Source organism: Coregonus clupeaformis, chromosome 29, assembly GCF_020615455.1.
Source record: "Coregonus clupeaformis isolate EN_2021a chromosome 29, ASM2061545v1, whole genome shotgun sequence".
Taxonomy (NCBI): domain Eukaryota; kingdom Metazoa; phylum Chordata; class Actinopteri; order Salmoniformes; family Salmonidae; genus Coregonus; species Coregonus clupeaformis.
Window position 1 is genome coordinate 8,152,953 of NC_059220.1, and position 26,604 is coordinate 8,179,556.

Below are 26,604 nucleotides of genomic sequence, written 5' to 3' on the forward strand. Positions count from 1 at the left end.
CGTTTCTAATTTTGACAGAAAGTAGTTTTCATTTCAAGTTAATGTGGCTGGCTCGCTAGCTAACGTTACGTGTATAATCTTATTATTCGTATCGCAGAGCCATTTGCTTGACTAGTTATAGCCTAATGTTAGCTGGCTAACATTGAACCTGGTTGGTTAGCTACCTGCAGATTCATGCAGGGTAGTAACGTCATGAGTTTGGATTATGGTTCATTGTTTAGCTAGCTAGCTAACTACATGTCTTAACAAAAGACTCCACTATGCAAGTAACCATTTCAATAGAATGTCACTGCGACAACTGTTGATAGACTTGGCTGGTAAATTCACTCTGGCTCTCTACATTACATTTACGTTTACATTTTGGTCATTTAGCAGACGCTCTTATCCAGAGCGACTTACAGTTAGTGAGTGCATACATTTTCATACTGGCCCCCTGTGGGAATCGAACCCAGGAACCTGACGTTACAAGCGCCATGCTCAACCAACTGACCTACAGGAGGCCTGTAACACATTCAGATATCGATTTATAGCCATTCATCTAAAATAATGAACAGATTTTAAACAAGAAAAATATGAATATGAGATGGATATATACACACACACACACACACACACACACACACAGTGGGGAGAACAAGTATTTGATACACTGCCGATTTTGCAGGTTTTCCTACTTACAAAGCATGTAGAGGTCTGTAATTTTTATCATAGGTACACTTCAACTGTGAGAGACGGAATCTAAAACAAAAATCCAGAAAATCACATTGTATGATTTTTAAGTAATTAATTTGCATTTTATTGCATGACATAAGTATTTGATCACCTACCAACCAGTAAGAATTCCGGCTCTCACAGACCTGTTAGTTTTTCTTTAAGAAGCCCTCCTGTTCTCCACTCATTATCTGTATTAACTGCACCTGTTTGAACTCATTACCTGTATAAAAGACACCTGTCCACACACTCAATCAAACAAACCTCTCCACAATGGCCAAGACCAGAGAGCTGTGTAAGGACATCAGGGATAAAATTGTAGACCTGCACAAGGCTGGGATGGGCTACAGGACAATAAGCAAGCAGCTTGGTGAGAAGGCAACAACTGTTGGCGCAATTATTAGAAAATGGAAGAAGTTCAAGATGACGGTCAATCATCCTCGGTCTGGGGCTCCATGCAAGATCTCACCTCGTGGGGCATCAATGATCATGAGGAAGGTGAGGGATCAGCCCAGAACTACACGGCAGGACCTGGTCAATGACCTGAAGAGAGCTGGGACCACAGTCTCAAAGAAAACCATTAGTAACACACTACGCCGTCATGGATTAAAATCCTGCAGCGCACGCAAGGTCCCCCTGCTCAAGCCAGCGCATGTCCAGGCCCGTCTGAAGTTTGCCAATGACCATCTGGATGATCCAGAGGAGGAATGGGAGAAGGTCATGTGGTCTGATGAGACAAAAATATAGCTTTTTGGTCTAAACTCCACTCGCCGTGTTTGGAGGAAGAAGAAGGATGAGTACAACCCCAAGAACACCATCCCAACCGTGAAGCATGGAGGTGGAAACATCATTCTTTGGGGATGCTTTCTGCAAAGGGGACAGGACGACTGCACCGTATTGAGGGGAGGATGGATGGGGCCATGTATCACGAGATCTTGGCCAACAACCTCCTTCCCTCAGTAAGAGCATTGAAGATGGGTCGTGGCTGGGTCTTCCAGCATGACAACGACCCGAAACACACAGCCAGGGCAACTAAGGAGTGGCTCCATAAGAAGCATCTCAAGGTCCTGGAGTGGCCTAGCCAGTCTCCAGACCTGAACCCAATAGAAAATCTTTGGAGGGAGCTGAAAGTCCGTATTGCCCAGCGACCGCCCCGAAACCTGAAGGATCTGGAGAAGGTCTGTATGGAGGAGTGGGCCAAAATCCCTGCTGCAGTGTGTGCAAACCTGGTCAAGACAATAATAATAATAATAATAATAATAATAATAATAATAATAATATGCCATTTAGCAGACGCTTTTATCGAAAGCGACTTACAGTCATGCGTGCATACATTTTTGTGTATGGGTGGTTCCGGGGATCGAACCCACTAACCTGGCGTTACAAGCGCCGTGCTCTACCAGCTGAGCTACAACAGACCTACAGGAAAGGTATGATCTCTGTAATTGCAAACAAAGGTTTCTGTACCAAATATTAAGTTCTGCTTTTCTGATGTATCAAATACTTATGTCATGCAATAAAATGCAAATTAATTACTTAAAAATCATACAATGTGATTTCTGTCTCTCACAGTTGAAGTGTACCTATGATAAAAATTACAGACCTCTACATGCTTTGTAAGTAGGAAAACCTGCAAAATCGGCAGTGTATCAAATACTTGTTCTCCCCACTGTATGTATATATATATTTATTTTTTGTCATTTAGCAGACGCTCTTATCCAGAGCGACTTACAGTTAGTGAGTGCATACATTATTTTTTTCATACTGGCCCCCCGTGGGAATCGAACCCACAACCCTGGCGTTGCAAACGCCATGCTCTACCAACTGAGCTACACGGGACCTATATTCAATCTGAGTATGCCAGAGCGCAGAATAACTGATGAATTTACGAACGCTCAACACCCGTAGAATATGGCTGTGTCAGTAAAAAAAAAAGCAAAAAAGCATAATTAAATTGTTGCCAGCAGCACAGTCACCAACGCTTTGGATAACATGAAAACAGCCTAACGAGCTCTGCTAGGGCGAGTAAAATAGTCAGTGGGGTGTTCTCTCATTTGTGTCTGGAAGTAGCTAGCAAGCTAGCCAATGTTAGCCAGTTAGCTTGGGTGCTTGACTGCTGTTGAGGTCAGAACGCTCGGATCAACCCTACTCCTCGGCCAGAGCGTCCAGTGTGCGCTCTGAACAAAACGAGATGGGTGGGGCTAAAGCATAAGAGGGTGTGAACAATGCTGAATAGGTGTAGACAAAGAAGAGCTCTCCAGCAGGTACCAAAACATTCAAAGGCCATGTTCTCAAAAGTGAGGTTACAAGTTTATCAACTTTCAAAGCAGAATTACTTTCCCATTGTTCCTCAAATGCAGTGTATGACATACAGTGAGGGGGAAAAGTATTTGATCCCCTGCTGATTTTGTATGTTTGCCCACTGACAAAGACATGATCAGCCTATAATTTTAATGGTAGGTTTATTTGAACAGTGAGAGACAGAATAACAACAAAAAAATCCAGAAAAAAGCATGTCAAAAATGTTATAAATGTATATGCATTTTAATGAGGGAAATAAGTATTTGACCCCTCTGCTAAACATGACTTAGTACATGGTGGCAAAACCCTTGTTGGCAATCACAGAGGTCAGACGTTTCTTGTAGTTTGCCACCAGGTTTGCACACATCTCAGGAGGGATTTTGTTCCACTCCTCTTTGCAGATCTTCTCCAAGTCATTAAGGTTTCGAGGCTGACGTTTGGCAACTCGAACATTCAGCTCCCTACACAGATTTTCTATGGGATTAAGGTCTGGAGACTGACTAGGCCACTCCAGGACCTTAATGTGCTTCTTCTTGAGCCACTCCTTTGTTGCCTTGGCCGTGTGTTTTGGGTCATTGTCATGCTGGAATACCCATCCACGACCCATTTTCAATGCCCTGGCTGAGGGAAGGAGGTTCTCACCCAAGATTTGACGGTACATGATGCGGTGAAGTTGTCCTGTCCCCTTAGCAGAAAAACACCCCCAAAGCATAATGTTTCTGTCACGGATTCTGCCGAGGCTGCTCCTCCTCCTGGTTCGGGCAGGTTCGTTCGTCGTCCCCGGAGTACTAGCTGCCACCGTTGAATGTTTCTATGTTTGATTGCTTTTGTCTGTCTATTACACCTGTGTCCGTTTGTGTCTGATTACGTGTTCTATAAGTTGCCTGTTTTGTATTGGTTAGGTTGTGTGTTGTTTTTCGCCTGTCCGTAGTGCTGCATGTCTTTTCTCTGTTTTGTTGTTTTACGCATAGTTGCGTAATTGCTCGCCTCTGTTTTGTTTTGAGGCCGATCATTGTATCTTTGCCTTGTGGTTTCACAAGTAAACTTTGTTGGACTAAGCTTCGGTGTCCTGCGCCTGACTCCCACACCACATACACCTCAGCCTTGACAGAACAACACACCAGTATGGAGTCAGCAGGAGCAGTGGCGGCACCCAAGTCGCTGGAGGATCGGATCAGCGACCAAGACACCATGATCCGGCAACTTGGGGCCGCCATGAACGACGTGTCCAACACTCTGCGCCGGTTGGTTACGGGAGAGGTGCCCACGCCTTCTCACACCATACCATCACCAACGGCCAGTCCTCCTCTCTCAGCACCGGAACCCAGTGGCATTCGGCTCTCGCTCCCGAGGGCATATGATGGTTCTGCAGCCGGGTGTCAGGGGTTCCTCCTGCAGGTGGAACTCTACCTGGCCACCATACACCCAGCGCCCTCGGGATACGAGAGCGTCTCCGCCCTCATCTCCTGTCTATCCGGCAAGGCGTTGGAGTGGGCCAACGCCGAATGGAGGGGAATAGACGCCGCTACCATCACCTACGCAGAGTTCTCCCGCCGCTTCAGGGCTGTCTTCGATCATCCACCTGAGGGGAAGGCGGCGGGGGAGCGTCTGTTCCACCTTCGACAGGGGAAGAGGAGCGCACAGGAGTTCGCCCTGGAGTTCCGGACTCTAGCGGCGGATGCGGGGTGGAATGAGAGGGCCCTCATCGACCATTACCGGTGTAGCCTACGAGAGGACGTTCGTCGTGAGCTGGCCTGCAGGGACACCAACCTATCATTCGACCAGTTGGTGGACATCTCCATCCGTCTCGACACCCTGCTGGCTACCCGCGGACGTCCCGAGTGGGGGTCGTCCATTCCACCCTCCAGCACCTCCGAGCCGATTCCCATGGAGCTCGGGGGTGCTAGCGCTAGAGAGGAGGAGGAGAGAGAACCCGAGGGGGGCCATCCCTGCACCAACTGTGGCCGTGGAGGACACACCGCGGCCAGGTGCTGGGGAGGGTCTCCTGGGAGAGGGGACAACAGGTCACGCACTGGGGAGTCATTTCAGGTGAGTAGGCGCCCCACTTACCCAGAGCTCTCTGTTGGTCACATGTGTATACCTGTGAGATTTCCACAGGTGGCACCTCATTCCCAGCATAAGGCGCTAGTAGATTCAGGCGCAGCTGGGAATTTTGTTGATCGTGCATTTTGTTATAGGTTAGGTATTCCCCTTCGGCCGGTAGAAGCCCCCTTTCCTGTTCATGCCCTAGACAGCCGGCCGTTGGGGTCGGGGGTTGATCAGAGAAGTCACAGCACCACTTAAGATGACGACGCTGGGGGGTCATGAGGAGATCATTCAGTTTTATCTGATTGACTCTCCTGCGTATCCCGTGGTGCTGGGGCTTCCCTGGTTAAGCGCCCATGATCCTACCATTGCGTGGCAACAGAGGGCTCTTATGGAGTGGTCTGCCCAGTGTGTAGGGAGATGTCTAGGTGTTTCCTTAGGGGCGACCTCGGTAGAGAGTCCGAACCAAGTGCCCGCAATGCGCATTCCCCCCGAATATGAGGATTTAGCACTTGTGTTCAGCAAAACGAGGGCAACACGGCTACCACCTCATAGACAGGGGGATTGTGCGATAGATCTCCAAACAGGAGCGGCACTTCCGCGGAGCCGTGTGTATCCCCTGTCTCAAGAGGAGACAGCGGCTATGGAAACTTACATAGCCGAGTCCTTGGCACAGGGATACATACGGTCCTCCACTTCCCCGGTTTCCTCGAGTTTCTTCTTTGTGAAGAAGAAGGACGGGGGTTTGCGCCCGTGTATTGATTACCGTAGTCTCAATCAGATCACGGTTAAGTACAGTTACCCTCTTCCACTGATTGCGACTATGACAGAATCATTACGCGGAGCGCGGTTCTTCACAAAGTTGGATCTCAGGAGCGCGTACAATCTGGTGCGCATTAGGGAGGGGGATGAATGGAAAACAGCATTTAGCACCACCTCGGGTCATTACGAGTACAGTGGGGAAAAAAAGTATTTAGTCAGCCACCAATTGTGCAAGTTCTCCCACTTAAAAAGATGAGAGAGGCCTGTAATTTTCATCATAGGTACACGTCAACTATGACAGACAAATTGAGAAAAGAAAATCCAGAAAATCACATTGTAGGATTTTTTATGAATTTATTTGAAAATTATGGTGAAAAATAATTATTTGGTCACCTACAAACAAGCAAGATTTCTGGCTCTCACAGACCTGTAACTTCTTCTTTAAGATGCTCCTCTGTCCTCCACTCGTTACCTGTATTAATGGCACCTGTTTGAACTTGTTATCAGTATAAAAGACACATGTCCACAACCTCAAACAGTCACACTCCAAACTCCACTATGGCCAAGACCAAAGAGCTGCCAAAGGACAACAGAAACAAAATTGTAGACCTGCACCAGGACGGGAAGACTGAATTTGCAATAGGTAAGCAACTTGGTTTGAAGAAATCAACTGTGGGAGCAATTATTAGGAAATGGAAGACATACAAGACCACTGATAATCTCCCTCGATCTGGGGCTCCACGCAAGATCTCACCCCGTTGGTTCAAAATGATCACAAGAACGGTGAGCAAAAATCCCAGAACCACACGGGGGGACCTAGTGAATGACCTGCAGAGAGTTGGGACCAAAGTAACAAAGCCTACCATCAATAACACACTACGCCGCCAGGGACTCAAATCCTTCAGTGCCAGACGTGTCCCCCTGCTTAAGCCAGTACATGTCCAGGCCCGTCTGAAGTTTGCTAGAGTGCATTTGGATGATCCAGAAGAGGATTGGGAGAATGTCATATGGTCAGGTGAAACCAAAATAGAACATTTAGGTAAAAACTCAACTCGTCGTGTTTGGAGGACAAAGAATGCTGAGTTGCATCCAAAGAACACCATACCTACTGTGAAGCATGGGGTTGGAAACATCATGCTTTGGGGCTGTTTTTCTGCAAAGGGACCAGGACGACTGATCCGTGTAAAGGAAAGAATGAATGGGGCCATGTATCGTGAGATTTTGAGTGAAAACCTCCTTCCATCAGCAAGGGCATTGAAGATGAAACGTGGCTGGGTCTTTCAGCATGACAATGATCCCAAACACACCGCCCGGGCAACGAAGGAGTGGCTTCGTAAGAAGCATTTCAAGGTCCTGGAGTGGCCTAACCAGTCTCCAGATCTCAACCCCATAGAAAATCTTTGGAGGGAGTTGAAAGTCTGTGTTGCCCAGCGACAGCCCCAAAACATCACTACTCTAGAGGAGATCTCCATGGAGGAATGGGCCAAAATACCAGCAACAGTGTGTGAAAACCTTGTGAAGACTTACAGAAAACGTTTGACCTGTGTCATTGCCAACAAAGGGTATATAACAAAGTATTGAGAAACTTTTTTGTTATTGACCAAATACTTATTTTCCACCATAATTTGCAAATAAATTCATTAAAAATCCTACAATGTGATTTTCTGGAATTTTTTTATTCTCATTTTCTCTGTCATAGTTGACGTGTACCTATGATGAAAATTACAAGCCTCTCTCATCTTTTTAAGTGGGAGAACTTGCACAATTGGTGGCTGACTAAATACTTTTTTCCCCCACTGTATCTCGTCATGCCATACGGGTTAATGAATGCTCCTTCAGTCTTCCAATCCTTTGTTGACGAGATTTTCCGGGACATGCATGGGCAGGGTGTGGTAGTATACATTGACGACATCCTAGTGTACTCTTCTACACGAGCCGAGCATGTAGCCCTGGTGCGCCGAGTGTTGAGGAGACTGTTGGAGCATGACTTGTATGTCAAGGCAGAGAAATGCTTGTTCTTCCAGGAGTCCGTCTCCTTTTTTGGGTTATCGGTTGTCCGCGTCTGGTGTGAAGATAGAGGTTGACCGTGTGTCGGCCGTGCGTAATTGGCAAACTCCAACCACTGTAAAAGAGGTGCAGCAGTTTTTTGGGTTTTGCTAATTACTACCGGAGGTTTATCCGGGGCTTTGGACAGGTTGCAGCTCCCATTACGTCCCTGCTAAAGGGGGGTCCGGTTCGCTTGCAGTGGTCAGCTGAGGCGGACAGGGCATTTGTCAAACTGAAAAACCTGTTCACCTCGGCTCCGGTGCTGGCGCATCCGGATCCCTCTTTACCATTCCAAGTAGAGGTAGACGCGTCCGAGGCCAGTATTGGGGCAGTCCTGTCGCAACGGTCCGGCACGCCACCTAAGCTCCGCCCCTGTGCATTCTATTCTAAGAAGCTCAGCTCGGCGGAGCGTAATTATGACGTAGGGGACAGGGAGCTGTTAGCTGTAGTCCAGGCCCTAAAGGTGTGGAGGCATTGGCTTGAGGGGGCTCAACACCCTTTCCTCATTCTGACTGACCACCGTAACCTGGAGTACATCCGGGCAGCTAGGAGATTGAACCCTCGTCAGGCTAGGTGGAACATGTTCCTGACCCGGTTTGTTTTTAAGATCACATACATCCCAGGGTCCCAGAACGGTAAGGCAGACGCCCTGTTCCGGCGGTATGACACAGAGGAGAGGTCCATTGAGCCTACTCCCATACTGCCGGAGTCTTGTCTGGTGGCTCCGGTGGTGTGGGAGGTCGATGCGGAGATCGAGCGGGCACTGCGTACCGACCCTACTCCCCCGAGTGTCCTGTGGGGCGGACGTACGTTCCGCTCGAGGTTCGTGATCGCCTTATTTATTGGGCTCATACATCACCCTCCTCTGGACATCCAGGTATTGGCCGGACAGTGCACTGCCTTAGCGTGAAATACTGGTGGCCAACGTTAGCTAAGGATGTGAGGGTTTATGTCTCCTCCTGCTCGGTGTGCGCCCAGTGTAAGGCACCTAGACATTTGCCCAGGGAAAGTTACATCCCCTGCCCGTTCCACAACGACCATGGTCCCACCTCTCGGTGGATTTTGTGACCGACCTACCCCCCTCCCAGGGGAATACCACCATTTTGGTCGTTGTGGATCGGTTTTCCAAGGCCTGTCGTCTCCTCCCAATGCCGGGTCTCCCTACTGCCCTACAGACCGCTGAGGCCCTATTTACCCACGTGTTCCGGCACTATGGGGTCCCGAGGATATTGTGTCTGACCGAGGTCCCCAGTTCACCTCCAGAGTCTGGGGGGCATTCATGGAACGCTTGGGGGTCTCAGTGAGCCTTACCTCGGGGTACCACCCAGAGAGCAATGGGCAGGTTGAACGAGTCAACCAGGATGTGGGTAGGTTTCTGAGGTCCTATTGCCAGGGCCGGCCGGAGGAGTGGTCTAGGTATATCCCCTGGGCAGAGATGGCCCAGAACTCTCTCCGCCACTCCTCCACCAATTTAACACCTTTCCAGTGTGTTTTAGGGTATCAGCCGGTTCTGGCACCATGGCACGAGAGCCAGATCGAGGCCCCTGCGGTGGATGAGTGGATTCGGCGCTCGGATGAGACGTGGGACGCTGCCCATGTCCATCTGTAGCGGGCCATCCGTCGACAAAAGGCGAGCGCCGATCGCCACCGCAGTGAGGGACCGGTGTACTCGAAACCTGCCCCTCCGCCTGCCCTGCCGGAAGCTGGGTCGGCGGTTTGTGGGGCCCTTTAAAGTCCTGAGAAGATTGAACGAGGTGTGTTACAGGTTACAACTGCCTATTGATTACAAGAATATTAACCCCTCGTTCCATGTGTCTCTTCTCAGGCCGGTGGTAGCTGGCCCACTCCAAGAAGATGAGATAGGAGAGACCCCTCCGCCCCCTTTGGACATCGAGGGGCCCGGCGTACAGGGTCCGGACCATCTTGGACTCGGCGCCGGATGAGTGGTCTCCAGTATCTCGTGGAGTGGGAGGGTACGGTCCGGAGGAACGGTGCTGGGTGCCTAGGAGGGACATCCTAGATCCATCCCTCCTGACTGAATTCCACCGTGGGCATCCCACGCGCCCGGGTCCGCGTCCTCCTGGCCGTCCCCGAGGCCGGGGTCGGCGCACGGCTGGAGCCGCGCGTCAAGGGGGGGGTACTGTCACGGATTCTGCCGAGGCTGCTCCTCCTCCTGGTTCGGGCAGGCTTCGGCGTTCACCGTTCAATGTTTCTATGTTTGATTGCTTTTGTCTGTCTATTACACCTGTGTCCGTTTGTGTCTGATTACGTGTTCTATAAGTTGCCTGTTTTGTATTGGTTAGGTTGTGTGTTGTTTTTCACCTGTCCGTAGTGCTGCGTGTCTTTTCTCTGTTTTGTTGTTTTATTGTTTTACGCATAGTTGCGTAATTGCTCGCCTCTGTTTTGTTTTGAGGCCGATCATTGTATCTTTGCCTTGTGGTTTCACAAGTAAACTTTGTTGGACTAAGCTTCGGTGTCCTGCGCCTGACTCCCACACCACATACACCTCAGCCATGACAGTTTCCACCTCCATGTTTGACGGTGGGGATGGTGTTCTTGGGGTCATAGGCAGCATTCCTCCTCCTCCAAACACGGCGAGTTCAGTTGATGCCAAAGAGCTCGATTTTGGTCTCATCTGAACACAACACTTTCACCCAGTTCTCCTCTGAATCATTCAGATGTTCATTGGCAAACGGCCCTGTATATGTGCTTTCTTGAGCAGGGGGACCTTGCGGGCGCTGCATGATTTCAGTCGGCGTAGTGTGTTACCAATTGTTTTCTTGGTGACTATGGTCCCAGCTGCCTTGAGATCATTGACAAGATCCTCCCGTGTAGTTCTGGGCTGATTCCTCACCGTTCTCATGATCATTGCAACTCCACGAGGTGAAATCTTGCATGGAGCCCCAGGCCGAGGGAGATTGACAGTTATTTTGTTTCTCTTCCATTTGCGAATAATCGTACCAACTGTTGTCACCTTCTCACCAAGCTGCTTGGCGATGGTCTTGTAGCCCATTCCAGCCTTGCGTAGGTCTACAATCTTGTCCCTGACATCCTTGGAGAGCTCTTTGGTCTTGGCCATGGTGGAGAGTTTGGAATCTGATTGATTGATTGCGTCTGTGGACAGGTGTCTTTTATACAGGTAACAAACTGAGATTAGGAGCACTCCCTTTAAGAGTGTGCTCCTAATCTCAGCTCGTTACCTGTATAAAAGACACCTGGGAGCCATAAATCTTTCTGATTGAGAGGGGGTCAAATACTTATTTCCCTCATTAAAATGCAAATTAATTTATACGATTTTTGACATCTTTTTCTGGTTCACCCTTTACAAATCAGCAGGGATCAAACTCTCGCCCCTGCCATCCTCTGCTCGACAGCCCTGGCCTCCCCCTCCTGCCCCCCTGTTTCCTCAACCCAGTTGTAACTAACCTGATTCAGCTTATCAACCAGCTAATTATAAGAATCAGTTGTGCTAGATCAGGGTTGGAGTGAACACCTACAGGACAGTAGCTCTCCAGGAACAGGGTTGGAGTGAAAACCTAATGGACAGTAGCTCTCCAGGAACAGGGTTGGAGTGAAAACCTACAGGATGGTAGCTCTCCAGGAACAGGGTTGGAGTGAAAACCTACAGGACGGTAGCTCTCCAGGAACAGGGTTGGTGTGAAAACCTACAGGACGGTAGCTCTCCAGGAACAGGGTTGGAGTGAACACCTACAGGACAGTAGCTCTCCAGGAACAGGGTTAGAGTGAAAACCTACAGGACAGTAGCTCTCCAGGAACAGGGTTGGAGAGCCTTGGACCAGACAGACACCTGGTGAACATTACAGACAGAACCTGTGGTGAGCACTGAGCAGCATCACCTGCACAATAGAAGATCCACACCTCCTACCAGACAACACCAAGTAAAAACTAATACATCAACTCAATCAATAATGCTGTCAATCCAAACTTTTACCAAACTAGGGGTAAAATACAAGAAAAACAAACGTTTAACTGGCTGGCCATGCAGAATAAATATTTTAGTTATTCAGTAAGTTGGACCAATGAAGCAAGGTGCAACCTTCACCTGCACCTTCAGGCAAAGCATGCCTGAAGTTCATATCAACACCCTGATCAGGGTCAATTTGAATTGAAAGGGTAGGAAGCATTACTTTTTGCTCACCAATGTAACAACACAGTGTTGTCAAAGACTTAGTGAGTTAGTTGTAGTCACAATCTGGTTACCTATAAGTACAAACATAGCTATGATTTTGGGTTATTACATATTTATTCACTTATTTCCGGATATCTTCGAAACTACCCACAATGCACTATTTCTCAATGTCATATGGCTGATCTGTGCTACCGAGTTCGTATGCTAGCTCGGTAGCTTGCTGAAGCTGGCAAACATTAGCAGCTAGCCATGCTAGCAAGTAATTACATTCCGGACAAAGTGTTGGCTGTGGTGAGCTACAATCCACCAATCACAGGAACTGTGATGTAAACAAGAAGCAGATGGGGCACGTGCGGCCATGCAGCATGCACTTCACCGACTTTGTGGCTGTTAAACCCCTACAACTTATCCAGAACGCTGCAGCCCGTCTGGTGTTCGACCTTCCCAAGTTCTCTAATGTCACCCCGCTCCTCCGCACACTCCACTGGCTTCCAGTTGAGGCTCGCATCTACTACAAGACCATGGTGCTTGCCTACGGAGCTGTGAGGGGAACGGCACCTCCTTACCTTCAGGCTCTGATCAGACCCTACACCCAAACGAGGGCACTACGTTCATCCACCTCTGGCCTGCTAGCTCCCCTACCTCTACGGAAGCACAGTTCCCGCTCAGCCCAGTCAAAGCTATTTGCTGCTCTGGCACCCCAATGGTAGAACAAGCTCCCCCACGACGCCAGGACAGCGGAGTCACTGACCACCTTCCGGAGACACTTGAAACCCTACCTCTTTAAGGAATACCTGGAATAGTATAAAGTAATCATTTTAACCCCCCCACCCCCCTCCCCCCATAAAAAAAGAAGAAAAAAGTGGTTGTCCCACTGGCTATCATAAGTTGAATGCACCAATTTGTAAGTCGCTCTGGATAAGAGCTTCTGCTAAATGATGTAAATGTAGTGGGAACCCGTTAACACAGCAGGTGCCTTCTTCCCGTGGGCTCAAAACTAAAGAGAAAATCATACCTGCTCTAATTGTGTAGTACCTCGTCTGTTCTCCTTTTTGTTGTCAACTTTTCGGCATGTTCTCTGTGAAGCAGTCTACGGGAGTTATGTAACTTTTTCCACCATGGCATAGTGCTAGCACGCTAGCTGACGGACATCTGGAATCTATTTGGGATTTCCCTGACTCTCCATTGGCCGGTGAAGCGCCCGCCTCCCCCTGGCTTTGGTAGCTAACTCAGCCTGCACGTTTCTACAAGTTTTACCATCGGATGGGCCCCAGCCATTAACCTGTAAGACTCTGCTCTAATATTCTTTGATAACTGGTTAGATGGCGTTATGTATTTCCAAAACTTTGGTTTACTTGAATGTAGCCGTAAGTTAGGTGTTGATAGCAACTAGTTGTCTCATGTAGTGCTAACGTAATATTAGCAGGCTAGTAGGGCTAACGTTTGCAGGCTAGTTGGCTAGAAACCTTGAAAGTTAATGTGTAACAATAACTTCATAAAGTATTTCCTTGTAAGTTGGCTGAAAATGTAATTGAAATCAGTAGTCATGAGTGCAAACGATTTGGTTTAATTTGAAGTTATACATTTTAAGTTATTTCTGTTGTTTACTTTATAGGGAATAATAGTCTGGCTTGCAGGTTCCCCCAGATTACATCACCTCACCGGAAAAACATTTTCCGACATGACTTCAACATTCTTCTGATCGGTTTTAAGTAATAACTCGAAAAATAGAAAAGTGAGGTGTAACTTTGCATTGGGACTTATCAATAAATAGCTTCTCCTTTAATAAATAGCTTCTCCTTTTCAGTTTATTTAGAAATAATTGAAAATAAATGCAATTTTCTCAATTATTGAATCCTGAATTGACTGACTTCACTTTGAATTGACCCCAAACCTGCCCCTGATCTTCCATCTCCCAGGCTCACCTTGTATGAGGTCCTTGGCTTGCTGTGAGACACTCCGCCAGGCCTTTCCCTCGAAGGAGAAGTCTCCCTGTTTAATCTTCTTCATGATCTCTTCAGCGCTGGTGCGGGCCATACTCTTCCCCTGGCACTGGAACGGCACTTGGCCCGACAGCATGGTGTACTAAAATATAATAATCATAATAATAAAATAAATATATCATAATAAATATAATAAATATATGATCCAATATAATAATAATATAATAAATACTATGTACCATAATCCTACATGTAGCCTATATGTTGAGATTGTGTATACTATTGCATGCATGTTCTCCATGCATGTGTACACATCTTTAAACCGTTAGCTTACTAAATAATGTACCAGGTGTACTCTCACCTGATCTAAACCTGATTAAGGTTGGCCTGGTTTCTAATACCTCATCAAACAAACAAGACTTTTCCAGTGCATGTTTATCTCTCTTGCTCTGTGGCATGTGTGTCCTCTCCTCTCTCCTTGGCTCACTATGCTTCCAGGGCACTCTGCTGTACAGAGCCTGGCCTGTCAGGAAGCATCACATCACAGCTATGTACACACATTCAGCCCAGCCAGCACACTACTATACTGAACCCCCAGGGGGTGAAGCAGAAAGAGAAGAAAGGAGAGAAAGCCTCAAGGCTGCACGCTCGAGAGGCCAAGCGGAGAAATCGCTCTTCCTCCCTCCCCCCTCTCTTCCTCAAGCTACAGTCTGATTAAAAAAAAACCCACATCTGCTTAAGGATGGGGCTAGGGAGATGTAACCCTTCTCAAATTCATAGACAGCGCTTTCAAATGCAAAGACCGACAGTCCGTGACAGCCGAGAGATTGTTTAGCCATCTTTTGACCCTACACATTGTTTGTTTACATTAAGAAAACTTCATGTTTTGGGTTATGATAGAAATCAAGAATTGAAGGAGCATTGAAAAGCTTCCCAAATGGCAGACTGTAGCCTAGCCATTAACCCACTGTGCTCTGAGTAAGCATGTAGCTGCAGAGTCCTGCTGGTAGCGCTTCATTTACAGAACAGACCACAGGACAACAGAAGAGCAGCATGTTAACTGTCCTCAATAAGATAGATGGGTATCAGACAGGCCCTAACCACATAACACAATACCACAGCATGCAGAGAACACCAGAACAGCTCCCCATGTGAATGGCCTTGTCACACAGAATGTTGACACACAACTGCAGAATCAAGCTGCAATTTCTGTAGCTGTATCGAAGTGTCAATGAAATGTCAGATCTACGAGAAGTGCAGCTAATTGGTATAGAGCAGGAGTGTCGAGCTCATTTTTCCCACGGGCTGCACTCAGTCTTCACCGAGCTCCGGCGGGCCGCACTGAAAATGTGTTATATTTTCTTGTGATCAAAATGTGCAAAAAAACAGCCCTCTGTCCAATTTTCGATGCTCCCTGACTGTCTAGCTTTCATTTTGGTGTTTTTTTAGCGAGCTGGACAGAGTGAAGAGACTGTATTAATATAGGTCCATTAGCATTTCTACACAGTTTCAATTTGGTTGTAGTCTTTTAAATTAAATATAGATTGAGGTAGTTTTCTCACCCAAAAAAAATGATTTATAAAAAATGTATTTATTTATATGTTACTCAAACCACCTGCGGCCGGATTGAATAAGCTTGAGTTTGACACATGGTACAGAGGCCAAGTTTTGATTTGGGATTGGGCAGCTCTCTCTCTCCCTGGGTGAAACTTTTTTTTAAATCCTTGGTTCCCTCGAACTCCTTTTCAAAACGCATCGGAGGAGAAGTTCTGAGGGAAGGAACCTTGGATCTTCTCATCCAATGCATTTTAAGGGTATAAAGATTTACACCTCTGTACCCCCTCGGACCCCCACTCACCAGGATGACCCCCAGGCTCCAGAGGTCACATGACTCATCATAGCCGTCGTATTTGAGGATCTCTGGCGCGGCGTAGGCCAGGGTGAAACACGGCGTCTTCAGCAGCTGGTTGTCTGGAGGCTTCAGCCGGGCAAAACCAAAGTCTATGATCTTTATCTCCGAGTTCTCACTCTCATCTGTGAACAGCAGGTTCTGAAAGACGGGTTTCAAGAGAGAAACATGTTTCTGTTTTTCTACTCCGTCTAAATGTATCACTGCCATTTAATAATGGCACCCATATGACCATTTCTAGCCTTATGACAGGAAGGATGAGATGCAACACTTCTGAGATGTTAGTTTCAGTTCCATTTCTCCAAGTATTTGGTCCTATTAATTGATGATACACACATACACACACACACACACACACACACACACACACACACACACACACACACACACTGAGTGCTTCAGTAATACCTCTGGTTTGAGGTCTCTGTGTACCACTCCTACATCGTGCATATGGCTGACGGCTGACACCAGTCTCCTCATGATGCGGCTGGCCTCTGTCTCACTGAAGTGCTGCTTCCTCCGGATCCTCTCCAGCAGCTCCCCACCACGCAGCAGCTCCAACACCAGGTATGTATGCAGCTAGAGAGAGACAGAAAGACGGACAGTTACTCCTAGTGTCTCCAGAGAGAAGCATTACAGTGTAGAGTACAATATAATGAGTCATGTTTACTATGTATTAATAGTTCATATACACATGTAAATATTCCTAGATATTTTGTAATTATATGTAATTATTTTGTAGTTATATTATATTTGTAATGAAGTCATATGCTTTACTGAGTCAATATGATCCATCCTGCTCGGAGTGCTCTGAGCCAAGGATGTAGTTACACAATAGCTGAAATTGTTTAGGAAATTCAAACAGTAGAAACCCTGAATCCACATTTCCATATTCCTAATAACAATCCAGCTCTTACAGTGACTGAGAGATGAGGAGCGGATGTGGGGAGCGGGCGGGGGGTGGTGTGCGTCCAGATTGACAGGGAGTCTGCAAGTGCACACTTTGTGAAAAGGGTGGAGAACTGGGAGGCAGATTGGGAGGGGGGCTTTGCTTTGATCTAGGTCAAAGCCCTCACTCTGCCTGCGTCCCAAATGGCACCCTATTCCCTTTTATAGTGTACTTCTTTTGACCAGGGCCCATAGGGCTATGGTCAAAAGTAGTGCACTTTAAAGGGAACAGGGTGCCATTTAGGTCCCAGCCCTCTCTGAGGTACCAGTATAGTAAGAATCCAGCAGAGCTCATCAAAGCTAGTGGTGCTGCTAGGCCTGAAGGGCCCCAGCTAATGAACCCCAGCAATATCAGCCACACACACACACAGACATGAACACACACACACAGAGAGACATGAACACACACACACACACACACACACACACACTTGTTTGACCCAATTTGGAGCAAATTGTTTTTTTGTTCACTAAACTCTAGGCCCACATACAGATATGAAATATGTTCCATGTGGGTTTGATTAATCTATATCTATAGTGAATGTACCTGTATGTGGTTCAGCTGCTGTAATGTACTCAAACAGATACAACCTGAAAGATGAGGGGGATAGTGTAGTGTTTATTACAGGACAACAGGAAGGAGAGAACAGAGGGAGAATGTCCCAGGAGGAATCTAGTTTCCACATTCATCTGCTCTGTTCCACTTCAGTGACTTAATAAGGCTACCTGTCTGACGTGTCTTGTCTCCATCACTGGCTCTGTCAGATAGCGACTATTTCTGAAGATGGGCTTATACTGGCAATACTTGGGATTTCAGGTCTCTCTTGTAAAATAGACTTTATCAAAATGAGAAGAACATGTATAAATAAAAGTTCAATGAAAATATGTGGTTGTTTTTTGCCTACTTCAGCTGAATCCGATGAGTGTCTGCTAAATGACTAAAATGTAATGTTTTCACTGACTGAATAGCATGATGCACTTATTTCTAACCAGAACTCATCATCTGATAGCAAACAGAACAGGTGTTTCTTGCAAAAAAACAGTATAGAGATTGGGGTTAACTAAAAAAATCCTTACCTGGTCATGGTAAATCTCCTGAGTCTTGACGATGTTGGGGTGGCCGTCGCAGAGCTTCAGAGCTGCAATCTCTTTCTGTGTCTGAGCCTTCATCCTAGAGGGGAGAGAGGAGACAGAACACATGGTCACACAGAGAGAGTGTCATCGGCCTCCCGAGTAGCGCAGCGGCCTAAGGCACTGCATCGCAGTGCTTGAGGCGTCACTACAGACCTGGGTTCGATCCCAGGCTGTGTCACAACCGGCCGTGACCTGGAGTCCCATAGGACGGCGCACAATTGGCCTAGCGTCGTCCGGGTTAGGGGAGGGTTTGGCCGGGGGGGGGGCTTTACTTAGCTCATCGCGCTCTAGCGACTCCTTGTGGTGGGCCGAGCGACTGCAGGCTGACTTCAGTCGTCAGTTGAACAGTGTTTCCTCCGGAACATTGGTGTGGATGGCTTCCGGGTTAAGCGGGTGGGTGTTAAGGAGCGCGGTTTGGTGGGTCATGTTTCGGAGGACGCATGACTCGACCTTCACCTCTCCCGAGCCAGTTGGGGAGTTGCAGCGATGAGACAAGTTCGTAATTGGATATGACGAAATTGGGGAGAAAAAGGGGGGTAAAATAAAAAATAAATAATATAAACATCCTCTCACTGACAACTGTGTTTATTTTCAGCAAACTTAACATGTGGAAATATTTGTATGACCATAACAAGATTCAACAACTGCAGTGCATCTCCTCCTCATGGACTGCACCAGATTTGCCAGTTCTTGCTGTGAGATGTTACCCCACTCTTCCACCAAGGCACCTGCAAGTTCCCGGACATTTCTGGGGGGAATGGCCCTAGCCCTCACCCTCTGATCCAACAGGTCCCAGACGTGCTCAATGGGATTGAGATTCGGGCTCTCTGACATTCCTGTCTTGCAGGAAATCACGCACAGAACGAGCAGTATGGCTGGTGGCATTGTCATGCTGGAGGGTCATGTCAGGATGAGCCCGCAGGAAGGGTACCACATGAGGGAGGAGGATGTCTTCCCTGTAACGCACAGCGTTGAGATTGCCTACAATGACAACAAGCTCAGTCCGATGATGCAGTGACACACCGCCCCAGACCATGACGGACCCTCCACCTCCAAATCGATCCCGCTCCAGAGTACAGGCCTCGGTGTAACGCTTATTCCTTCGACGATAAACACGAATCCGACCATCACCCCTGGTGAGACAAAACCGCGACTCGTCAAGGAAGAGCACTTTTTGCCAGTCCTGTCTGGTCCAGCGACGGTGGGTTTGTGCCCATAGGCGACGTTGTTGCTGGTGATGTCTGGTGAGGACCTGCCTTACAACAGGCCTACAAGCCCTCAGTCCAGCCTCTCTCAGCCTATTGCGGACAGTCTGAGGAATGATTGAGGGATTTTGTGCGTTCCTGGTGTAACTCGGGCAGTTGTTGTTGCCATCCTGTACCTGTCCCGCAGGTGTGATGTTCGGATGTACCGATCCTATGCAGGTGTTACACGTGGTCTGCCACTGCGAGGACGATCAGCTGTCCGTCCTGTCTCCCTGTAGCGCTGTCTTAGGCATCTCACAGTACGGACATTGCAATTTATTTGCCCTGGCCACATCTGCAGTCCTCATGCCTCCTTGCAGCATGCCTAAGGCACGTTCATGCAGATGAGCAGGGACCCTGGGCATCTTTCTTTTTGTGTTTTTCAGACTCAGTAGAAAGGCCTCTTTAGTGTCCTAAGTTTTCATAACTGTTACCTTAATTGCCTACCGTCTGTAAGCTGTTAGTGTCTTAACGACCGTTCCACAGGTGCATGTTCATTAATTGTTTATGGTTCATTGAACAAGCATGGGAAACAGTGTTTAACCCTTTACAATGAAGATCTGTGAAGTTATTTGGATTTATACTAATTATCTTTCAAAGACAGGGTCCTAAAAAAGGGGCATTTCTTTTTTTGCTGAGTTTATATAGAGTACCAGTCAAAAGTTTGGACACACCTACTCATTTTTACTATTTTCTACATTGTAGAATAATAGTGAAGACATCAAAACTATGTAATAACACATATGGAATCATGTAGTAAACAAAAAGTGTTAAACAAATCAAAATATATTTTATATTTGAGATTCTTCAAACAGCCACCCTTTGCCTTCATGACAGCTTTGCACACTCTTGGCATTCTCTCAAACAGCTTCATGAGGTAGTCACCTGGAATGCATTTCAATTAACAGGTGTGCCTTGTTAAAAAGGTAATTTGTGGAATTTCTTTCCTTCTTAATGTGTTTGAGCCAATCAGTTGTGTTGTGACAAGGTAGAGGGGGTATACAGAAGATGGTATTTTACCAAATATGGCTAAGTCCATATTATGGCAAGAACAGCTCAAATAAGCAAAGAGAAATGACAGTCCATCATTACTTTAAGACACGAAGGTCAGTCAATAGGGAACATTTCAAGAACTTTGAAAGTTTCTTCAAGTGCAGTCGCAAAAACCATCAAGCACTATGATGAAACTGGCTCTCATGAGGACCGCCACAGGAATGGAAGACCCAGAGTTACCTCTGCTGCAGAGGATAAGTTCATTAGTTACCAGCCTCAGAAATTGCAGCCCAAATAAATGCTTCACAGAGTTCAAGTAACAGACAAATCTCAACATCAACTGTTCAGAGGAGACTGTGTGAATCAGGCCTTCATGGTCGAATTGCTGCAAAGAAACCACTACTAAAGGACACCAATAAGAAGAAGAGACCTGCTTGGGCCAAGAAACATGAGCAATGGACATTAGACCGGTGGAAATGTGTCCTTTGGTCTAGAGTCCAAATTTGAGATTTTTGGTTCCAACCGCCGTGTCTTTGTGAGATGCAGTGTGGGTGAACGGATGATCTCCGCATGTGTATTTCCCACCGTAAAGTATGGAGGAGGAGGTGTTATGGTGTGGGGGTGCTTTGCTGGTGACACGGTCTGTGATTTATTTAGAATTCAAGGCACACTTAACCAGCATGGCTACCAAAGCGTGGTCCTCTGTAGCTCAGCTGGTAGAGCACGGCGCTTGTAACGCCAAGGTAGTGGGTTCGATCCCCGGGACCACCCATACACAAAAATGTATGCACGCACGACTGTAAGTCACTTTGGATGAAAGCGTCTGCTAAATGGCATATTATATTATTATTATTATTATTATAAAGCATTCTACACCTGGCCTCAACAATCCCCGACATCAACCCAAATGAGATGGTTTGGGATTTGGGATGAGTCGGACTGCAGAGTGAAGGAAAAGTAGCCAACAAGTGCTCAGCATATGTGGGAACTCCTTCAAGACTGTTGGAAAAGCATTCCAGGTGAAGCTGGTTGAGAGAATGCCAAGAGTGTGCAAAACTGTCATCAAGGCAAAGGGTGGCTATTTGAAGAATCTCAAATATAAAATATATTTTGATTTGTTTAACACTTTCTGTTTACTACATGATTCCATATGTGTTATTTCATCGTTTTGATGTCTTCACTATTATTCTACAATGTAAAAAATTTTAAAAATAAAGAAAAACCCTTGAATGAGTAGGTGTGTCCAAACTTTTCACATGTAATGTATATTTCTATACAGTGGGGAAAAAAGTATTTAGTCAGCCACCAATTGTGCAAGTTCTCCCACTTAAAAAGATGAGAGAGGCCTGTAATTTTCATCATAGGTACACGTCAAGTATGACAGACAAATTGAGAATTTTTTTTCCAGAAAATCACATTGTAGGATTTTTTATGAATTGATTAGCAAATTATGGTGGAAAAAAAGTATTTGGTCACCTACAAACAAGCAAGATTTCTGGCTCTCACAGACCTGTAACTTCTTCTTTAAGAGGCTCCTCTGTCCTCCACTCGTTACCTGTATTAATGGCACCTGTTTGAACTTGTTATCAGTATAAAAGACACCTGTCCACAACCTCAAACAGTCACACTCTAAACTCCACTATGGCCAAGACCAAAGAGCTGTCAAAGGACACCAGAAAGAAAATTGTAGACCTGCACCAGGCTGGGAAGACTGAATCTGCAATAGGTAAGCAGCTTGGTTTGAAGAAATCAACTGTGGGAGCAATTATTAGGAAATGGAAGACATACAAGGCCACTGATAATCTCCCTCGATCTGGGGCTCCACGCAAGATCTCACCCCGTGGGGTCAAAATGATCACAAGAACGGTGAGCAAAAATCCCAGAACCACACGGGGGGACCTAGTGAATGACCGGCAGAGAGCTGGGACCAAAGTAACAAAGCCTACCATCAGTAACACACTACGCCGCCAGGGACTCAAATCCTGCAGTGCCAGACGTGTCCCCCTGCTTAAGCCAGTACATGTCCAGGCCCGTCTGAAGTTTGCTAGAGTGCATTTGGATGATCCAGAAGAGGATTGAGAGAATGTCATATGGTCAGATGAAACCAAAATATAACTTTTTGGTTAAAAAAACTCAACTCGTCGTGTTTGGAGGACAAAGAATGCTGAGTTCCATCCAAAGAACACCATACCTACTGTGAAGCATGGGGGTGGAAACATCATGCTTTGGGGCTGTTTTTCTGCAAAGGGACCAGGACGACTGATCCGTGTAAAGGAAAGAATGAATGGGGCCATGTTTTGTGAGATTTTGAGTGAAAACCTCCTTCCATCAGCAAGTGCATTGAAGATGAAACGTGGCTGGGTCTTTCAGCATGACAATGATCCCAAATACACCGCCCGGGCAACGAAGGAGTGGCTTCGTAAGAAGCATTTCAAGGTCCTGGAGTGGCCTAGCCAGTCTCCAGATCTCAACCCCATACAAAATCTTTGGAGGGAGTTGAAAGTCCGTGTTGCCCAGCGACAGCCCCAAAACATCACTGCTCTAGAGGAGATCTGCATGAAAGAATGGGCCAAAATACCAGCAACAGTGTGTGAAAACCTTGTGAAGAGTTACAGAAAACGGTTTGACCTGTGTCATTGCCAACAAAGGGTATATAACAAAGTATTGAGAAACTTTTGTTATTGACCAAATACTTATTTTCCACCATAATTTGCAAATAAATTCATAAAAAATCCTACAATGTGATTTTCTGGAAAAAAAATTCTCATTTTGTCTGTCATAGTTGACGTGTACCTATGATGAAAATTACAGGCCTCTCTCATCTTTTTAAGTGGGAGAACTTGCACAATTGGTGGCTGACTAAATACTTTTTTTCCCCACTGTGTGTGTGTGTATATATATATATATATATATATATATATCACACACACACACACACACATACATACATATATATACACCATTTAGCAGATGCTTTTATCCAAATCGACTTACAGTCTTGCGTGCATACATTATTTACGTCTGGATGGACCGGCCAATCGAACCCACTAAAGAGCCGTGCTCTACCAATTGAGCTACAGACGACCACACTGACGTAAAAGGACCACAATGACGTCAAACGACCACATTGACATCACATACAGTTAGCTAGTTAGCCAGTGAGCTAGCTCCGGGAAGGTCTAGCCCTGGTAGGTGTCAGTTTGGCATGACAATGGTCATACTGTATGAGCTGGCCATACAGCACCAACAGATCTGGGATCAGGCAGGACTATGGTAACAGTACCTCTTGCTGATGATCTTGACAGCATACATCTGTCCAGTCTTCTTGTGGGTGCACTGCCTACAGATAGAGAAGCCTCCTTCACCCAGGGCATTGTCCTTCAGGTCCATTTCATAGTTCATATAAAACAGAGAGTCCTAAAGGAAGGGGAATCATTGTTTAGGTCAAATCACCATGCTGTTTTTTTTTTTTTCATAGCCATTTTATTACAAACATTATCTATATCTCATCACGCCTCAGCCCAAACAACTGATTACCAATCCTGTTTTCAATGTTATCCAACGCTGCAACCGCAACTATATTTTCTATTGGAGAGACACCACAGTACACAGCCACACACATCAAGACTCATTATAGAGCTTAAATGAAGCAAGGATCAGAGAGCAGAGGAGATAAACCCCCCAAAGAAACACTTAGTTAATGCAGCCAAGCCTAAGTGTGTTTGTGTGGAGGGAAGAGATGTGACCCTATTCATCTAACTGTAGTGTACTGTACACATACCGTCACCCACCCAGTAACAGTGCTGTACCTTCATCATGGTGTTGCAGGCCACAGCAATCCTGAGCCCCCACACAGCTGTGTGTGTGTGTGTGTGTGTTGTACCTTCATCATGGTGTTGCAGGCCACAGCAATCCTGAGCCCCCACACGGCTGTGTGTGTGTGTGTGTGTGTGTGTGTGTGTGTGTGTGTGTGTGTGTTGTACCTTAATCATGGCGCTGCGGGCCACAGCAGCAGACCCTGGTCTCTCTGACCCTGATCCTCCACACAGCTGCAGCGTGTCGTCCATCACAGCATTTCTCTTGAACAAGATGGAGGGGGCCATGAACGAGTAGCCCTGTAACCAGAACACACACACAAAGAGAGAGAGAGGGTGTATATTATGCTTCATGTAAAACACCCTCTCTCTCTCTTTGTGAGAGAGGGTGTTTTACATTAAGCATAATATGAAGCAAGAGGGGACCATGAACGAGGTGACGCATACATAGGAAGAGGGGGTTTAATATACACAACTGTCATTTGCAGCACAGGACAGAGACTGGTATACCCTTCACAGTATAGTGCCTACCAGAGACTGGTATACCCTTCACAGTATAGTGCCTACCAGAGACTGGTATAGCCTTCACAGTATAGTGCCTACCAGAGACTGGTATACCCTTCACAGTATAGTGCCTACCAGAGACTGGTATACCCTTCACAGTATAGTGCCTACCAGAGACTGGTATACCCTTCACAGTATAGTGCCTACCAGAGACTGGTATACCCTTCACAGTATAGTGCCTACCAGAGACTGGTATACCCTTCACAGTATAGTGCCTACCAGAGACTGGTATACCCTTCACAGTATAGTGCCTACCAGAGACTTCCTTTTTTGTATAACCAGGCCTCCCATTCCAGCTCAGTGAAGAACTAATTATAACCTGTCAATACTGTAGAAACTGGAGTGAGCGTGACAATGGCTGCCATTCATTGGTTGTCCATCTGTGCTCATTGTTAGAACTGTCATCTATGATGAGATTGAGATGTGCTGCCTGGCTCCAGCTGTGCAGGGCCCAGGGTTTACACACACACAAACACACACACACACAGCTGCGTGGCATGCATGCAGAGTAAGAGCCATGGATGGACGGAAGGATTGATGGATGAATGAATGAATGGATATGGACGCATCAGAATGCCCAAATTGCCAGGCTTCAATATCTGATTGCTCTGCTGTGAAATTACATCTCGTCGGGGCTCTAATGCAATTTAATTTTGTTTTGTGAGGCAAGGGGGAGAGCAGACCCCAGAGTTAAATGTTGTCATCTCAGCCACTATCTCTATCTAACACAATTGCTAAGGCCTGGCTGCAAATTATAAAGACTAGCCTACAAATCCCAGTATATGTGCAAGGCGGGCTGCAGGCGTGAAATAAAACAAGACTAGCCAAGATAAAGCTGGCAATCACAGGTTTAAGGCGTAACTGAGGCAGACATTGCGATTCTCTGGAACTGTAACCATTTATTCCAGCAGAGAAAAAGAGAGAAGCCCCTTTTTAATGGGCCTATTGATCAGCCAGGCTCGAGGAGCCAGAAGGCATGGCAATCACAGCTGAGATTTCACGCAATAGCCTACATCAAATCAGACACATAACCAAAAGCTGGCACACAGCTGTATCCATAAAGCATCTCAGTGTAGGAGTGCAGATCCTTTGTCCTATCATTAGGATACAAAAGGCTAAACTGATCCTAGATCTGCCCTCATGCTCTGTGTGACACGCTTTATGAATAGGGGCTCAAAGCCACATTATTGTTCAAAGCTATAGCATAAATAGTCATTCACATCTGTTTGGCCTATCCAAAACGGAGTATGGCTATAATTATGCCTTGAATGAAAAGCCCTTTAGTCAATTTGAATACCAATATACACACAGACAGGCTCGTATTGACCTTAAAATGAGCTATTGAGGACATTTCTGTCCCACCTGAAAGATGCGGTCACAGTTCTGAGGCATAGCTGCAGGGGAATAGGTGGGGTCCATCTCGGTGAACTCCTCCGAAAAGTTGCTGACATCCAGCTCATCCCTGATCACCGGCTTGAACGGGGCGAGCACCCGCTTAGCGGCCAGGTCCTCCCAGTTAATCTTCTAAAAGGAGAGAAGATGAAACCCAACAGAACGCTTTTAAAATCAGCAAACATTTCTCCTTCAAGCACCGTTTTATCAACAAAGGCAAATATACTGTATGGTATGTACCAATAGACCTCAATGTATCAAGATGCCACAGAGAAGAAAAAACTAAGACCTTCTAAGATGGACAATATATTCTCAATGTGTTAGAGAGGAGATACTAGCCTGGTTCCAGATCTCTTTGGCTGTATAGCTAACTCATATGGTCCTTAGCAATGACAATGTCCATAGGGGCTGGCTATGCAGCACAAACAGATCTGAGATCAGGCTAAGGAAATGGCTCTGGTACCAGGTTAAGGACCCGCCCCTCTCTCTTACCTGGTAGAATGGATGTTTCTTAACGTTGTCAGCTCCGTCAGGCCCAGAGCCCAGTCTCTTCTTTGGGTCTTTAATGAGGAGGCGCTGGATGAGGTCTTTGGCCAGAGGGCCCATGTCTTTGGGGAACGGAGGGTCCTTCTTCGAGATCCTCCTG

General features: G+C 46.6%; 1 protein-coding gene across 1 annotated transcript in view; it reads right to left on the reverse strand.

Moving 5' to 3' along the window:
• LOC121544255 (ribosomal protein S6 kinase alpha-5-like) overlaps nucleotides 1–26,604 on the reverse strand; it is a 52,639-nt gene that overhangs the window by 3,121 nt on the left and 22,914 nt on the right. Inside the window, exons 8-15 of the mRNA XM_041854169.2 lie at nucleotides 26,451–26,601; nucleotides 25,929–26,090; nucleotides 24,171–24,302; nucleotides 23,471–23,604; nucleotides 17,894–17,987; nucleotides 16,277–16,447; nucleotides 15,818–16,009; nucleotides 13,942–14,101 (exon numbers count right to left, since the gene is read on the reverse strand). Coding sequence (XP_041710103.2) covers nucleotides 13,942–14,101; nucleotides 15,818–16,009; nucleotides 16,277–16,447; nucleotides 17,894–17,987; nucleotides 23,471–23,604; nucleotides 24,171–24,302; nucleotides 25,929–26,090; nucleotides 26,451–26,601 — 1,196 coding nt within the window. The remainder of the gene's footprint in view (nucleotides 1–13,941; nucleotides 14,102–15,817; nucleotides 16,010–16,276; nucleotides 16,448–17,893; nucleotides 17,988–23,470; nucleotides 23,605–24,170; nucleotides 24,303–25,928; nucleotides 26,091–26,450; nucleotides 26,602–26,604) is intronic.